This window comes from Pteropus medius, unplaced genomic scaffold (genome assembly GCF_902729225.1).
Source record: "Pteropus medius unplaced genomic scaffold, Ma_sr-lr_union100, whole genome shotgun sequence".
Classification (NCBI taxonomy): Eukaryota; Metazoa; Chordata; class Mammalia; order Chiroptera; family Pteropodidae; genus Pteropus; species Pteropus medius.
This window is the reverse complement of record NW_024354502.1, coordinates 29,911,825-29,929,706: the sequence shown is the minus strand read 5'-3', so window position 1 is coordinate 29,929,706 and position 17,882 is coordinate 29,911,825. Positions and strand designations below refer to the sequence as shown.

Below are 17,882 nucleotides of genomic sequence, written 5' to 3'. Positions count from 1 at the left end.
ACATTCTGATATATGCTACATTGTGCTGTTAACTTTTTAGATATTTGCATAATCCAAATTCAAAAGAGTGAGTCATCACCAAGAGTTATTATGGTCAAGAAAGATCTGTAGGGACTGTATAAATTATCTAGGCTTCAGTGGATGGGCTAAATTTAGGAGTTGCTGGAATGAGAAGTCTTGATATCTCCAAGGATCATTGAGGAGGCTTGGCTGGCTGGACTGGAAGATTTGTGTAAGGAAGGAAGGTGAGCAGGAACACATATAGGTAAGGTGGGGTCAGGGCATAAAGAAAAGGAGAGTTTGGATTCTTGTGAGTTTCTTAAGCATTTGGGAGCATAACAGTATAATTGAGCATTTCTGAATGACAATTTACTGGTGGCAATCAAAGTGCATCGCTGGGACAAGAACAGCTTTTGATGCGACTTGTATCATGAGACTAATGTGCCAGATCTCTGAAGCAGGAGAGAAAAACAGCAGATAGTTTAATGCTTAATAGTTGCATGCCCCATTTAGAAGGCTGGACCTTTATATAGCAGGACAGAAAAACCTAATATATGTCTAATGGACCAGACTCTTTCACGTTATACTTTTAAAATCTCTTTTTGCATTTGGAGTCCTGAGATGAAAAAAAAGGGAAACATAAGGGCATTATTATTTTCCTTACTTGCTAAGCATTAATAACATGTTAATATTTTGGTGGAAACTATAATTAGATATTTTCTCTGCTCACTGGATAAATGGTCTGAATTAATAGAACACGTAGACACAGACACGGAAGGGAAGAGCAAGCTTTCAAATGAGAGTGACTGAATATCACTTGAGTAGTTTGCTGTAGTGGCTAAAGACTAATTTTCTGCAGAGAGAAAGAGTTGCTTGCATGAGTGAAGGAGTGATTTTTTTTTTTTGGCATGTATGGAGAATAAGATTTATACAGAGAAGACCATGAAAAATGAAACTGAAAGGATAGAGAGATTATTATTATTTTTGAGTGAAGCTAAAGGAAGAAGGTGAATGAGCAGACCTAGAAGGAAAGAGAGAGAACTCTTGTTAGGCAGGCCCAATGAACCCAGCCATGAATGTGCCAACCCCTACTGCTTGCCCTTTCTTATGAACCCTAATATCCCTTGTGCTGCTGTGCATTTGTGTAATTAAATATTCCTTGTGAAATTAGCGGCTTAGGTGTCCTGGCACCTTCAAACAAGATTGTAAGCTTCCTGAGGGCAGGCAGGTGTCATCCACTGAGTTTTTAAGTTTATTTCTACAGCACTCACCATAGAGCTTTGCCCATGATTGTTGCTCATTGGCACTTAGAGTCTGATGAAGAGGCTGAGGATGGGGACTAGAGGAGGAAAGCAGTGGTTCAGGCTTAATGGAAGCACCGACGGGTACACCAGAAGAGGCACTGGTATACATTGGGAGTCAATCTATGCCTGGGAACTGGCCTTCAAGGTATAAGTGATGATTTTATAGTTATAGGAAAGAAAATTCTCTAAACAGATGAAAAATCTTTCAAACATCTCTGAATCTTGAAGTAATGTCAATCCTGGTAAATGAACTTCATCAGCCCACCAGGGAATCCAGTATTGCTCTCTGATCAGTGTGGCACCAGCCACATTGGGCCCACAGAGGCATGCTGAAATAGATTTTTCTTCTTTTACTAGTTTTGATTACATTCCAAAAGAACTTTGGCCTACCCTAGCTTTCTTTTTAATCCAGGGGAATAGCTAAAGGGCACTCTTCTGGTTTCTTTAAGTTTAATAGTAGATGGAGTATAAGTACTTTATGGGTAGAGACAAGGTGAAAATTCAGGTCCTTAATATATGCTGATTAAAGTCTCATGACTTTCTGGTACTTTAATGCCTTCTTTTCCTTAGTCTCTCTTTCACACCTTGTCAACTTTTCTTTTTCTTTTTTTCTAACTGCCTGAGTAAGCATGCAGGCTGGACAATTTCTTCCCCATGCCTCAGAGCTGTGAGTTAATAGCATGTTGTACTTCTGCTGCCATCAGCCCTGCCAGGGATTACACTAACTGGACTTGCATACTGTCAGGGCTCACTGGGTTCACACCCATCCTGGGTATTGTGGGCAATGCACTTCTAAAAATGCAAATATTGAGTGAGGATAATAAAAGATCTTTAGAGAAGAATTTCTGTGAAAATGCCTTCTTTGCACTGTACATTAAGAATTACCGTTTCAGTCTCTTTGAATCTCTTGCAGTCATGACATGCTTAATTTCTCCCAGATGCTGTTAATATAATTATTGGTGCATTTTCCCAGGCTAAAGCAATTCTTGTTACCCTCCATAATGTTAGAGGACTTCATCCTATTTTTGATTGCCTGATAGTCTTAGACCTCTGTTTCTTGACCATTTCATTAAAGACTCTTGAGCATCTATAAAATTTGTCACTATTTTTTATATTTTTTTTATCTTAGCAAGTCTAGTCATCTTACCTTTTATTAATTATTATTACTCGAAATAGTTAATTGGAACACAAAATAAATCGTTCATAGAGAGAATTCAGTGTGAAGAACACATTCAACTTCAGACAATACACACAATGGCTAATAACAGTTGTCAGATGGTGTGTGTGCTCAATACTCATTGGTTAAGAGTAGGCAGAATATGCCCTGCAGCATGAGTTCTTGTTTCCTGAGAGCATATGATATCATTCAGTGGATGTTAGGAGCCAGGCTACATTCTTCCATTGTCTAGAATTTAATCACATGGTCTCACCTAACTGCAGGGGAAGCTGGAAAATGCTGTTTATGTGTGTGGGTAAATGAAATGTGTTCAGCAAACACATGGGATCATCTCTGCCACACAGTCTAGTCATCAAATATTCACTTCATTCTTCCTTTAGCACATAGAGCACACACATCCCCTCTGTAAGAGACAACTTCAAATTCTACTCAGTCATTGGTATGGATATGATTCCTTTTGGTTCAGTAACCTATGAACAAAAGAGAAAGGGTACCTTTCCTCCTCCTATACTTTATAGTAGTGGTAACATTTCCCATTCAAAAGAAGGAAGAAAAGAAGACAAAGAGTAGTCACTGGTCCATACCAAAGTTGGCATCCTGCAGGGCAGACATTGTGAAGATTCTCTTTCCAGGAAGTAGGGAAAGTTCCCCACATAGATTCTCATCTTCCTCTCTAGGAGGGACTTTCTTGTTCATTTTTCTCAGTGACCCCTGAAATGGATCTCGGGTCCTAGACCTTCCTTGGGGACTGCCAGCAGTTACAGCCCACTTCCTGCTTGAGACTGATTTAAGGCTTAATGCATATTCAAAGCTTTTCGAATTCAAGATCATAATTGCTTTAGTATTATGATCTCAATATTATAGAAAGCTTCCGATTTATTTTTTTTTTTCAGAAAGCTCTGTTTCTCATATCATACAGTTCTTTCCTAGACATAATTTCAGGGCTGTTTATTTTATTGCTTGCTCACCTCTGTACCTCATTCTACTTTTCAGTTTAATGTTGGCCACCTCGAGTTTATCTGAAAGTAGATGGAAGGAACATATTTTTAATCTGATTTTTGCCAAAGTCCTGAGCCACTATGTGTGTAACTGAGAAGCCTCACTGGGTCTTCAACACACAATGTCTTTTAAAATGACATCTCTTACTTTTTGGTGAGAGGAAGCAACTGGCAAATGACTTTTCCAACTCTTTTTAAGTCCTAAATGACATAACTCAATTTTGTTTTATTTCTCTCTGCTAATGTGCCAGTTATACATTATGGTTCTTATAGTTCTTTGATTCTTTCATTAAAAAAAAAAAAATGGACCAAACATCAATAACAGTTAGTAATGAAATATATACATATATGTGTTCTGTTTTTCCATCCTGTTCTAGTTCTTTTAGAACTATAACCATCACTTTGCACAGAACCATCAACTTCTCCTAGGAAAATAAGCTCACTATGCAGGTGGTCTGCCTTCCATGGTATTGTACACAATAATTTTGCCAAATTTGCCACTGTATAACCTGGATCTGCTATATCTGTACCTTTTCTACTTACTATCCATTTGCTAAGTCAGTGTTAGATATTTAGTCTTTTTTTTGTTATTGTTGTTGTTACAGGAGAACTCCAAGTTGTATATTAGACAAAGTAGGCTAACTGATTACAATCTCAGCATTTTAGAAGTAAAAATAAAAGAGATAAAATTTTATTTTTTGCTCACACTTACAGCCCATTACAGGTTAGCAGAGAGGGTTTTGTGCCACGTAATTCTTTAAAACTCAAGCTGACAGAGGCTTTACCATCTTTGCTCTTGACATTGCCTTGAGTGTGACAGTAGAGGGGACATGGTGATTAGGACCTGCTTTAGGGATGTTGAGGATGGGGAGCAGGGGTGGAGAAGAAAGAGAAAGAGAGGAAAGGCTGTAATTCCCAAAGAAAGTGGTCTTGGTAAACAAACAAATAACACAACTCTGGAAGTCAGGTGTCAGGCTGCTGTGAAGTTGATGTCTGTTTCCTCACAGTGCCGTGGAGGAAACCGAAGTGACCATGTGTTGTTTGTCTAAAAGACAGAGGGATAATATGCTGTCAAGTTAGGATTTTCTCTCTTTTTCCCAGATTTAACTTGTGAAGCACAAAGATCTTCCAGTTGTAATTTGGAGCCTGTGTACCGAGTGGCGTGTCCGACTTGTAGGGTTCCTCTCTGTGCTGTCTTTTTGGGCCCAGCCTCCTCACCTTGCAGGCCCTGAGCTCTGAGGCCCTTGGATGGTGAATGGCCTGCCCACTCCTCACCCAGGTGGTCCCAGGGCAGTCTCTGGAGGGGCTCCCCAACTGTGAGCTGTGGTTAGGACATGTCCCTGGTATCTCAGTGTCTTCTAAAGATGGATATATAAGAGAAATTTCTCTTCGCTCTCCCTTACCAGAAAAAGATCGTCTCCTGAGAGGCCAGCTCATTGTAGGCACTTGGGTCTCTGATCGGATATGCTGCTTTGCTTTAGCTGCCAAATTCATGGAGATGTCTAGCTACTAAGACAGCAGTCTTTGTACACATTTATTGTGCTCATTTTACCTCTGGATATTATTATTCCTCCCCCCCGCCCCACTGCTTTTATTTTAAATCTGTTATCTCTCAATTATTTATTTTATCCTTTTGCATTAGCCGTAGATATGTTTTGATATGTCTTCTTAAAGTTTTTGAAGAAAATAGCGGGGTATACATGTATAAATATTTAATCTTTTTATTTTAACATTTTTTTGAAGAGGCAGTAAATTTACATGATTCAAAATTCAAAAAGTGTAAAACAGTGTATAATGTGAAAAGTCTCCCACCTATTCCTATTTCTCAGCTACTCATTTCTTCTCAGATGAAACTCGTGTGACCAATTTTCTTTGAAATATTCTGTGTGTATAGATGCAACCTAATTTTTCTCTTAATATATTTTTCGCAAATGACAACATGCTATGCTCTCCATTTTTAAAATCTAATTGTGGCGTAGATTCTCATTATATGAATGTATCATAATTTATAAAGAAATATTTGTTGAATTGACTCATAACTCCTTGATAAACTCTGGTAGAAAAGACTTTCTCCCTGTGAACACGTCTGTGGTGAAGCACGTATCAGTTGCTTTTCAGATCCCAGCCTGTGCTGATTGGTTATTGACAGTGACATTTTTTCTTTCAGCTTTCCATTCCCAGCATTCACTTGAAAACATATGCATTTCTGGCCTTGCAGTCACTGAGCCATCTGGGCTTGTTGATTTTTTAAAAAGATATTTAAGGGATTCTTAAAGCCTAATGACCTAAGTAGTGGACTTGAGTGTTAATCTAACCCATGTGTCTTTGCCTACATTTCTTCTGATGCCTAGAGAAGATGTTGAGGCCAGCATGCTCTCCTCCTTCTCTGTGATTTGAGAATGTAATTAGTTTCTTTAGGCTTTTACTGAGATGATGTAATTTTGAATAGTATTTTTGTAACTTTGAATTCCCCATGGATCACATAAAGACAGAAATGTCAGGAAGTGCCTGTGCCACCTTCCTATTACCTCTCCTGTGCCTACTGCTCCTTACTCCTTGCCCAACCCTTCAGCTCTCTTTGGCTCTGGGACAGTCTTTGGCACCACTCTGCCAGCTGCTGGAAAGGCTCTTATGTCCACTCTCTACTGATTCAACTGAAGAAAGGACCTCCTTTCTTTACCTTGAAAAGCCTAGAGACAGTTTGGAAGTTTTTGATTTTACTAAGAAAATACGAAAAATAGAACAAAATTCTTTTCTATCACTGCCACAAATATTCTTCTTGTTCTTGCCTTGTAGTCACAAACTGCCCCTAATTAGGGAAGTGTCCCTGCCTTCTGGTCCAAGAAATGAATCCCACCCATTTCTGTTTTCATTAGTTTCTTCAGTAGCTATTGACTTACTGTTAGTAAATGTGTCTTTTGGAAACTGAGCTTCTCCAGGTTTGGCTCTTAGTAATGTCCTTTATTTTTTCTCCCCAGTTTTCTATGGTCTTAATGCGAACTCCCAGGTTTAACTTGGGGAGCCCTACAGGGTGCTGTCACTTGCTTTAAAGCCTCTAAGCAACATCTTTTTCCACTTCATGGAATAGTTCCTGCTTTCTCTTGGCTCACCTGCTAAATTCCCCAGTTTCCTTTCCGTGAAGTGAATTCACTCTCAGTTTATCCCCAGAGCAGGCAGAACAGCCCTGAGTTATGAAAAGAGCTTTTGGTGTACTCAAGGTCAGAAGGGCTGTGGTGTTAGTACAATCGTAGCTACGTCACTTAACCCTTCCAGATTTTAGTTCTTTCTTTTGTAACATGAGAAGCTGGGGTCTTCTTTCTTTTTATCCTCACCCCTCATATCTATCCTCCCTGTATCCCGCAACGGGTAACCATTTATTAGGGTTGAAATGTTTTTTATTTGTACGTAGTTCTTTAAAATGTGTGTTGCTTTGCGGACCCACGTATTATAAAATAATTTTTATTCTAGTATAGTTTTCGATTTACAGAAAAGTTGCAAACATAGTACAGTGTTTCTAAATACCCTGACCCAGTTTCCCCTGCTGTTAACATCTTGCATTACTATGGTATGTTTGTCACAGCTAATGAACCAATATCGATACATTATTATTACATAACATTCATTATAAAGTGTGAAGTCTGTTCTTTATTCAGATTTCCTTACTTTTTACCTAATGTTCTTTTTCTGTTCTGGGATCCTGTCCAGGATTCCACATTATATCTAGCCATCAGGTCTCCTTAGGCTCCTCTAGGTTGTGACAGTTTCTCAGCTTTTTCTTGTTTTTGATGACCTTGATAATTTTGAGGATTACTGGTCAGGTATTTAGTAGAATGACCCCCGATGGAGATTTGTTTGATGGTTTTCTTATGATCAGAATGGGGTTATGTGTTCTTAGTGCATCACAGAGGTAAAGTGCCATTCTCCTCATATCATATCAAGGGTACTATTACTGATATGACTTATCACTCTTGATGTTGATCTTCATCTCCTAGCTCTAGGCAGTATTTGTCAGGTTTCTCCACTGTAAATGTATTTTTCCTGCCTTTCTATTTGTACTCTTTGGAAGGAAGTCTTTATGCACAGAGTAGGCATGTATTTTTCATGTTTTTGGCATTGTGATAAGAATCTCATTCTTATCTTGCTATTTCATTCGGCAGTATGTTTCTAAGAACCATCCATGTTCCTACATCTATGTTTAATTGCTTGCTTTGAACTACTGCGCAACCTTCCCTGGTGAACATGTCATGTTTTGATTTTCCCATCCCTCCGGGGATGTATATTCAGATAGCTTCCAGTGCCCCACTAACCAAAGAAGTGCTGTGACAAACATCCTTAAACATGTTTCCTAAAGAACCTGTGTGGGGACTTATCTGAGATGGGTGTGTGGACAAGAGTGGAACTTGTGCATCATAAGCCACATTTGCTTAATTTAATTAAGCTTTGCTCAGGAGAAGATTGATATATGAATGTTCCCATATCCACATCTCTGCCAATAAATGGCTTTGTTCAGAGTTTTCCTTTATTTTTTTTTCCTTTTCTTTTTGGTGATTCTTGTTCATATCCTTTGTCAGTTTTTCTATTCTCCTGTTTTTCTTTTTGCTTTTCTCATATATTCCTTGTTGGCTTTAGACATTGGAAATATCTTCTCTTTGGCTATCTTTTAATTATATCTGTTCACGATGGGCTTTGTTAATTATTTGTTAAGCTTGTTAATTTTTATATGATAAATTTGGTAAACTTTTTGCTTTACAGTTTGTTTAAGAAGTCTTTCCTGTAGATAAATCACAAAAACATTTAATATACTGTGTGCGTTACATGCTTTTGAGTTGGCTCTTACTCCAGGTGCCCCTATGAACGAGTGATGTCCACACTGTCCTGTCCTGAACAGCCCTGCTCAGCAGCTGCAGACCCATGCCTGCTTCTTTTATAGAGTCAATTATCTCATATTTGGTCTTCTTCCTTTACTGCTGCCTTCTATTTTTCTCAGCATTATTGTTTTTTTCCAAAGAACCCTGCCTTCTCATGATTTGCTTGAAGTAGGACCACTTGTTTTGTCATATTTGCCTCCAGGGATGTTTCAGGCTTAATTTGCTCTAGGACCCACTTGTTCATCTTTTTTGTGGTCCAGCTCTCCCCCAATACCATATTTCATCATTTTTAAAGTATACTAGCTTCTATTAATTTGATACTTCTATTTTTCACATTCCTGTCTTTAAGCCTGTTTGGAGCCTACTTTTATATATTGTGTAAGGTAGGAAGCCACTTTGATTTTCCTCTGTACAGTGAACCAGTTTTCTACCACCATCTACAGTCCATTCTTTTCTCATGATTTGTGGTGTCATGTTTACCATATGTTAATTTTTCACAAGTACTTAACTTCATGTCAGAACTTTCTATTCTGTTCTGTGATTTTTTGTCTTTATCTGAGCCAGTCCATACTGTGTTTAATTACTATGCCTTTGTGTTATTAATATCTTAAAGCTACAACTCACAGCTTTTTCCTCTTCTATTGCAGAGTTGATTTAGGTATTTGTGCAGTGTATACTTTTGTTGTTTACATAAATACTTGAATAAATTTACAAATTTGGTTGACATTTTGATTGGAATTCTGTCAAATTTAAGAATTAATTTGAAGAGAATTGATATCTTTATAGTTTTAAACCATCTTATACTAAAGCAGGAATATCTGTTCATTTGTTCAATGTTAAACCAATTTCTACATTAAAATTTCAGAGAAATGTAACTTAACAAACCTGTAACACATGAGCACACATATAATTTCTGTGTAATTTAGTTCTCAATGATATATTACTTTCTTTCTATTCTTTAACCAAGTTTTAATCATTGTTCTTCAACTTAATTGTAATCATGTTGAGAACAGGGCCATGCTTTTAGTTTCTTTCTTTTTCCTCACTATATTTTAACCTAGAGGGACATAATGAATACCAGCTGTTTTGCTTAATTGATATCCAGGATAAACACCCTATTGAAGGTTAATTTTTTTTTTTCTGACTTCCTTTTTTACATTTTGGTCTTTTTCCCTTTCTCTTTACTGATTTGCTTGCCTTTTCCCTCCGTTTTTCTTATTGCCTCCCCTGGATAAAAATGCCTAATGTGGCCACGTAACGGTAGCTCACACCTAGCTCCACTTATCTAGTGAGGTTAAGCACTTTTTTCGCAGTGTGTTGCATTTCCTCTGGGAATGAGCAATGGAACTGAAAACTCAGCTGTGTCAATAAGTCAAGGTGAGTCTTCAGCTTTGTACAACTGCATTCCCAACCGTTAGAAAGATGTTAACATTTATTGCCGAACTGTCTCTTAAATATCCTATAATAAAAAGCCAAAATATGCTGTTTTTTTATTTTTTCAATTTCATCCTTAAGCTGCATTTTCATTACTACATTTTCTTTGCAAAGTGCTATAACATTCTTTATTGAAACCTTTATCGTTTCAGATGCTCCCACAGTAGTTTCCTTTGATCTAAAGAAAAAGTTTTATTTTCTTAAAAGAAAGTGTCATAGTAGATCTTCTTTATTTTGCTAATGACATGTTTGACCCCTGCCCTATTGGCTGTTCCTGCCTTGTGTCTGCTTTTCAATGTATGTAATTATGATGATACAGAGACATGCTTTGACCTGTACTCTATCCAATCCAACAATAAGCCATATGATAATGAGATTTTCCTAGTTTAAAAGCTGTTTTAGTCTGATTGTGTCACTGTGCAAAGAATTCATCAAGTTATTTTGCTTTGGGACTGTGCATAGGCAAGACCACATTTGGAAGAAATAAATAAAAGTCTGATGCTGAATAAGCTGAGAGCACTAAAAGAGCGTGGTACCCCTTGGCAGAAATGACAGCCATACAAATGAGAAGGGTATAAGTAGCATTAGAGAAGTGTAGGTACTTTAAGAACCCAAATGTCTTTGGAATGGCTTGGCGTGCCTCATCAATAGGCCGATTCCACTGAGGAGGAGACAAAGTTTTGAAATTAATCTGATGTCACTTGGTTTCTATTACATTTAGAATTTTTCTTGAAATGTTTTCTGAGTAAAAGAATACAAAGTAATGTTTACTGCATTAGCGCCTTACAGACAAAGATGTGTTTGCTTGGAAAAGCAATCCTATAGGTAAAGTATTAATGTGGCAAGGATGCACATTCTCTGTTTAATAAAAATAAAGAGCCACACTGGATCATAAAGTCAAGGGCCATCTCTGAAATTTTTGAAAGACATGGAACTTGCTTCACCACCATCTAGAATGCTCAGACTTTTAGGGTTCACTTCAGAAATCAAGACGGTCTTATCTTATTCTCTGAGAATGTTCATCTGGGAAACTGCAAGTCTCTTCAGCTCGTTTTTGTGACAGTGGGGTGCAGAAGGACATACCAGCTAGTGTTCTATGTTCGGGTAAGCCAGGTAGTACAGGATCCTCAGAGGTGGGTGACTTGCACTTGTTTCTGAGAATTTTACAATTTAGGAATGTAGTGATGAACCCCCCTGATGTTTGCCTGCATTTATTCTCCCAACATATTTCTGGAACATCTACACTGTGAAAATGTACCATAATAGATTCCATTTTCCTCCTCTGCAGGGATCCATAGCTGAAAAAGACAAAGATCTTGTACTCATTTAGGGGAGGGAGTTATGACAGGAGCAGAAATGACAGCCATACAAATGAGAAGGGTGTAAGTAGCATTAGAGAAGTGTAGGTATGTGCTATTCATCACAGAGATTTAGAGTGACTTGGCTAGGAAGAAAAATCAGTTTATTCTTCTCTATTTAATGGAATGTGAAAATAATCAAAAGAATTCTCTTTTTCTTTTCTGTAGACTAGATATGTATTTAATATATTTAATAATTAATTATAAAGGGGAAAGGTGGTTGCTTAATGTATAGAACAAAGTCTTGATTATGGCAACACATTTTCGAAGATTAAGGCTGCTCAAGGTCTCACTTCAGGAAAGCTTGCTTTTCCGTACTTGTACATTTGTCATGCGAGTGATCATGAGGAAATACTTATTCATGTCTTCAGGAAATAAAGTCGTTTCTCAATGCCCTGAATATGAAAAGAAAAGAAAATAAACAAAGCAAAATCCTGACAATGGTGCTCTGCATTAGGTTCCCTAGAGGTTCAGAATTTTATAGCTCCAAGAGCCCAAGTGAGTATTCACACACTGCCTGTTGAGCCATCCATATGTAAGATGTTTAAAATGGTGTTTCTCAAACTGGGAACATCGATGTAATCTTGAGAGTCTATCAATTCTTGTAAACTTCAAGTATTTTTTAATGATAATTTTTAATGCACATATTTTTGCCAGGTATAGAGATGAAATGTTCCCCCTTTTTATAATAACAAAAAAAGATTTTTATAGAATAAGACTTTATATTAGTAAGCTATTGTTTCTCAGATAGGGGTCATCATCACATCCTTGAGGATTTTGTTCTTGTGGACACTTGAGAATTTCTTTTTTTATTTACAGTTGAGAAGCCTTGGTTTAAATTATATTGTGTATCAGAGCCCACTATCAATCACTCCTTTTGGGGCTTACTGTTTTTAAATAGCTTTTGTGCCAATGAGCTCCAAAGCTGGTCAGCCAATAAATTAGATTGTTAAGATGATCACTAGATTGATTCATGTAATGATTGATTTATTTTCCAGGTATATTAGTAGTGTTTTTGACACAATTTTATGCTTTTAAATTTCCGAATAGCTTCCTTTCTTTTGTGTATTCATAGAAAACCATTTGGGAAAGTTTTCAGAGTACTCAGGAGAAAGCTGTAGTGATGAAGAGGACAAATCTCTAAATCTGGAATAAAAAAGAAAAAATTGTTTTTCTTCTTGTCTGACTCTGTGTTTCTCCATTTACATGTATTAGAGATACAACATATATCTGTCTTTGCTCATATATGAGCGAGACAGAGAGAAGAGAGAAATAGAAACAGATTTGATTATATCTATCTATCTATCTATCTATCTATCTATCTATCTTTCCATCTATCATCACCAATCTATTGATAGAAATAGACAAACAGACACCAGAAGAGATTAGCTAAACTAGGTGTGAACTGGGAACATGTCTTATTCATAGTCAATTGAGGAAATGTTGGTGTGAAAAAAGCCCTCTAAATGGTAGGAACAATTCAGAAACCTAAAATGGAGAAGGGGGATGGGTGGAGGTTGGTCTGTACACTAAAACTGCCTATAATTTCACTGTTATTTTATTCACTGATAAAACACTGCGTTGGCTCAGGATGAAGTCCTAGGAAGTAAAGTTGAGAAATAGCAGCAACAGCAGTAAAGGGAAGAGAAAATTAATCTCAGCCGAGGGATGCTTTGGGAAAGCAAGTAAAATTATCTACTTTGTCGGTGAAGTTTTCCTCTGTCAGAGCCGACAGAAGTTGGAAGTGATTAGGACTATGCAGTGGGGACCTCAGTGGCTCTAAAATAGGGTGGATTTATGCAGCATATGGAAACTCAAGGCAGCTCTTCAAGGTAAAATCAGTCATGGAGTAGAGATGTTTATTAGTTTCTAAGTGTTCTTTTCTGCTTTTTTAGCAACATCTTTTTTCATATAGCTTGCAAGCAGGGCTTGAAAAATAAGATGTCTTGCCCACTGTGGGGTGTCATACATTAACAGCTTGGTATTCGGACCTTGGAACAGAGCCATGCAGGCTGGCAAGAGCGCATTCCATTGTGAGACTTGGTAATATTTCCCAAGGGAGTAGGACAAGAACCCTAGAAAGTTCTTCCTGAGAAGTGTGTGAGGCATTAACTTGCAGATCGGGTCTCTGAATATGGCTGCCCTGGTTCAAACTTGGATTTAAAGTTATTTGAAGACTTGCACAGACACAGAGGAGTCAGAGAGAATGAGCAAAGAGCCCGTCCCTCAGCCTACTCCCACTACTCCCCCCAGGTTGTTTGGTGTATGCTGTGCTCTCTTGCTCTCCTGCTGTGAATCTGAGAGATAGTCAAAATCCTGGAGAGGGTGACAGGCTTGCATCATTGACATTGCCTCCCTAGGAACTCAGCTTAGTATAACCTGCTAGCACCCTTGGCACCCTCATCTGCTTCCTACCTAGCTCACGCCTTGATGAAGGTTTGGCCTGGACTCTGGGGTCTTACCCCATTTCCCATCCTAGTGTATTTACCAACAAACCAATCTCAATGTGGAGGATGTTGCAGGTAAGGAGTGTGGGACTGGCCAACTGACTCTTTGCCTGATATGCTTCTCTACCCATGATCTTATTTGTAGCTATGGCTTCCATTTACTGAGGACTAGGCACTGTGCCAATCTTGATATGCATCATCTCACATCATTTTTATAATGACTCTTAAGTGTAGATACAGCTGTCTCCCTTCATTCATGGGGATATGTTTTAAGACCCCCAGTGGATGCCTGAAACGGCGGATAATACTAATCAACTGCGTCAACTTTGCTGGAAATGTGGCAACAGCTTTTTCATTGGCAGATGCAGCTTCTCCAGTATTTTTTCTATTTTTCAGTACAAACCTATTCCGGAACCTGTGTAACCATCCCTTATGTGCAATAAATGGCTTGGTGTCACTTGTTTCAAGGAATCCCTTGCTGAAGTCTTTTATAGGCTCAACGCTTTCTGCCACAGCACGTTGCTGTCCATTGGAATACATTTTCTGTTCATGTCTCCCACCCACAAGCCTTTTCCATCTTAACTAAGCACTTATCACACACTATGGCCATAGCTTTTGCAGTATGAGGCATAACAGCAAAACTAACACAAATTTCTTTTTCTGTCTTCACAATTTCATGGATAGAGGATTTGTTCTTACTGTAGATCTCAGCAACCTCTGTGTGTGATTTTCTTTTCTTATTAGGTCAGGAACTTTCACCTTTTTACTTAAAGGAAGCTTTTTATGGTTTCCCTTTGGCATATCTGAATTGCCAGCATCACTACTTTTGCACTTTGGGGCTATTATTAAGTAAAATTAGGGTTATTTGACTACAAGCACTGTGATACTGTGACAGTCATCTGATAATCGAGTTGGCTATTACGTGACTAACAGGCAAGAGCACAAACAGAGTGCAGACGCTGGACAAAGGATTGATTCATGTCCGGGGTGGGACAGAGCAGGATGGCGTGGGATTTCATCATGCTACTCAGAACAGCATGCAATTTAAAACTTATAAAATGTTTATTTCTGGATTTTAATATTTTTGCACTGCAGTTGGCTGTGGGTAACTGAAACTGCATAAAGCGAAACCATGGGTAAGGGAGAGGGTCTGCTGTATCACGACTTTGCACTTAGTCCTTTGAGGAACTTTAGGAGTTACATAATATGCCCAGCTGAAATGCCCTGTTATTTAGGAAATTCCACAAATTCCAAAAATTCCTTGGTACTGTCACATTCTGCCCTTTCTCTGTCTGAGAAGGGACAAGTGACAAGGCAGTTGAATTCAATTGTGTCTTCTTCAATTCAACGAGCATATACCATTGCCTTAGACTGTCCCAGGCACTGAGCCTGGAACCCAAGAATGCGAGGTGAATGGCGCTGTCCCTGTGACTGCATGGAGGCTCCTGGAGGGCTGGGATGAACTTGTGCATGACTGTTAGACACATCAGGTTGCCCCAAATGTTAGGTTGGAGCCACCATAATGCCTAGAGAGGTGCTGGTACCGTGTTTTGGTGGGGCAGGATGTGGGGTGTGGTGGATCATAAGGCTGAATTCACGAAGGAGAGATGAGTGGGCTGTGAAGTGTGAAGAAGGTTTCAGCAGTTAGATGGGAAAAGGAGACTCAAGGCCAGTGGCACAAAAGCACTTAAGTCAGAGTCCTTGGGAATGGTGTGCAGCCTGGCTTTGCTGGAGCACGTCTGTACTGAGGGGAGTGAGCCTGGAGGCAGGCCAGCCACAGGTACCAGCCCGGGGTTCCTGGAGGTGGAGACCAGGAGAACTGACCAACTCAGGAGGAAGAGGTACTGCATGGGGCCGGAAGGCTTTGTGCTGAAGTGAATCCTGCCTAGGCTTTGGTCAGTTCTCCTAGAATAGCAGGTGGCTATTTGGCCAAGAACTTCATGCAGCTTCTCGACACCCAAAAGGAAGAGATAAAACAATATGACTTTTGGCTGAAATGGAAAAGAATACCAGATTGGATCTGATGAAGAAGCAAAAAGGAACACTGTGAAAAATGCTTCAGGCTTGCAAATCCAGGAACCTTTACCTCCTTGTCTCTGCAGCAGCTGTGTGTGGTGGGGCCAGAGAGGAAAGGAGACACTATTCTAATTAGTGTATTGAAGGCAGAACTGTAGGTCTGCAGTTTTGAAAGTTTTTTTTTTTGTTTTGTTTTGTTTTTTAAGACCACTGAGACAGTGATAAAGGGCTTGGTGAAATTCAAGGGTTGTGGTTAGCAGACAACTCTGTGAATTGCTGACTTAAGCACTTGCTCGTCACCTTCTTTTTCTCCTCCTGTGCTAAACATTACACAAAGAAACATCCTGAGATGGAACATCAATGTTCTTGCTTTTATTTGCAGCGCTGATCTGAGTAAATCTTGTAGGCACCATTTCTCTGAAGGGAAAAGGTGAGAGAGGACTTGAGGCCCATGTAACGTAAAGAGCAGGACAGCCAGCAGTGGGGCCCAGCATCGCTCTCCGCAGTGCATCTTGGAACCTGTGCAGGTGCACATTTCACTATAGATATACGATCCACTGTGGATGCAGCCTGTCTGCTCAGATGCGGCTTTCAAGGCAAGTTAAATATGGAAACCTCTGTGTTCTCCTGCCCCTGACAGCCAGCCAGAGGCCGAGAGAGGTTGTTCTGGTGCTGAGGGATCATGTCATAAACCTCGCTATTTTCTCATACTTCTGAGTTGCTATTTAAGATTCTGAGTGAAAAGAAAGTAGAGAAAAACAAAGAACAGGAAAAGAAACTCTAAAGTCATGGTTATGTTTTTAAGCATCTCTTTTGCATTTCACGTCCATTTCGTAGTAGGAAAAGACAAAAATCTGTGTAGGCAGCATCTTGTATAAACTGGAAGATACATGTGGTGATAGTGAATGGAATATAAAACATCACTTTGGATGCTCAAGAATGCCATTGGTTTGCAATTTGCAGAATGGATAATATTTATTATAAAGTATGGGGAATTTTTTATATGCAACATTAATGCAATGGATTATATAAAATAAATCTGAGGAGAAAGTTTATACCCTGAGTTCCAGAGCCTCAGACTTTTAAATCAATACTCTATTCCACTGATGAGAACAGCTTCCCAGCTGTTGTATCAGTGCAGCCAGTCGAAGTAAAAAGGAAGCTCCCAAGAGGAAGCAGGTGTGACACTAATCTCCCCCCCTTGGCCTAGGGACAGCTGATGCTCTGAATTAAAGTTCTGTAACGTAAATTTGCAAGTTAAGTATGTTGGCTAGATAGGCAATAAAAAGCAGTCTTATGGTCTGGTGATCATGCACCTTACACCTTTTAGTTCTTTCCTGGGAATGCCTGATGGGGCAGATCCAGTGGAGTTTCTATTTACGTTTTGAGGAGTTAGGTGTGTAAGGGCCTCCTCACAGGAGTGCACTATAGGGACGTTCAAAACATTGGGCATGACTGGTCATAGAGCTCTGCCCCAGGTCAGGTGATATGATGGAATGCATGGCTATAAATATGAGCCCCAGGTTAGGGCTTTCAAGGCCAAGTCCAGAATTGATGTGTGATTGGCAAGGGTCTGGGAAGTGGTGACCATTATGACAGGATCTAAAATAGAACTGATGAGACCTTAATGAGCAGATTAGGAAATGGAGGCTCAGAGAGGACTCCCAAGGGCTTTGTGGAGACAAAGTATTTCTGCATCTGTTACTCTCCCTCTTCTGAGAATTCCAGGACCTTCCACTCCTCCCCTGCTGTCAAGAGGAAGAGGTTTCATTTGTCACTATTCTCCAATCTCCCCGCTATTCTATCTGTAACCACTAACACAACTATTGTCATACAACTATTGTCACACGATTGTCACACATCTGGTCATCTGGTACCCAGCTGAGACACAGAGCCAACGAGGAGAGAACTGAGGCTTCAGGGGAGGCAAAGGGAGGTTGGAAGGGTCAGAGGACAGTGTGTATTTGTACCATGCCACCACGTGCCTTTCTGGTCCAAACATTATATGCTATTGAAGGGCCTGTTGCTTCTTCCTTAGATGTCTTTCTCCCATTTCTTAGCTTATTGACAATAAGGCAATAAAAAAAGCCCCAGCAAACTCCTCCAGAAGAAGCTTGATGTAGTAGCCTGACCATTGGTTCAGCCTGCAGATAGTGCCTGGGATTATTTGGCTGGTAGGATTCTCTGTGAAATGCAACATAATGTGTGTATATTTCCTGTCTAGGTGCCCCAGGTTTGAGTTAATATCCATAGTGGAGACATGCAGTGCTCTGAAGTGTA

At 39.3% G+C, this 17,882-nt stretch overlaps 1 protein-coding gene across 11 annotated transcripts in view; it reads left to right on the top strand.

Annotated features, from left to right (window-relative positions):
- ZMAT4 (zinc finger matrin-type 4) overlaps positions 1-17,882 on the top strand; it is a 373,556-nt gene that overhangs the window by 65,857 nt on the left and 289,817 nt on the right. Inside the window, exon 1 of one of the 11 annotated variants that reach the window (XM_039853599.1) lies at positions 13,430-13,661. The exons of the other annotated variants lie outside the window; for them this stretch is intronic. Within the exon in view, the coding sequence (XP_039709533.1) occupies positions 13,644-13,661 (18 nt within the window). The 5' untranslated portion in view covers positions 13,430-13,643. Of the gene's footprint in view, positions 1-13,429; positions 13,662-17,882 lie in introns of those variants that run through there. 11 annotated transcript variants of the gene reach the window in all.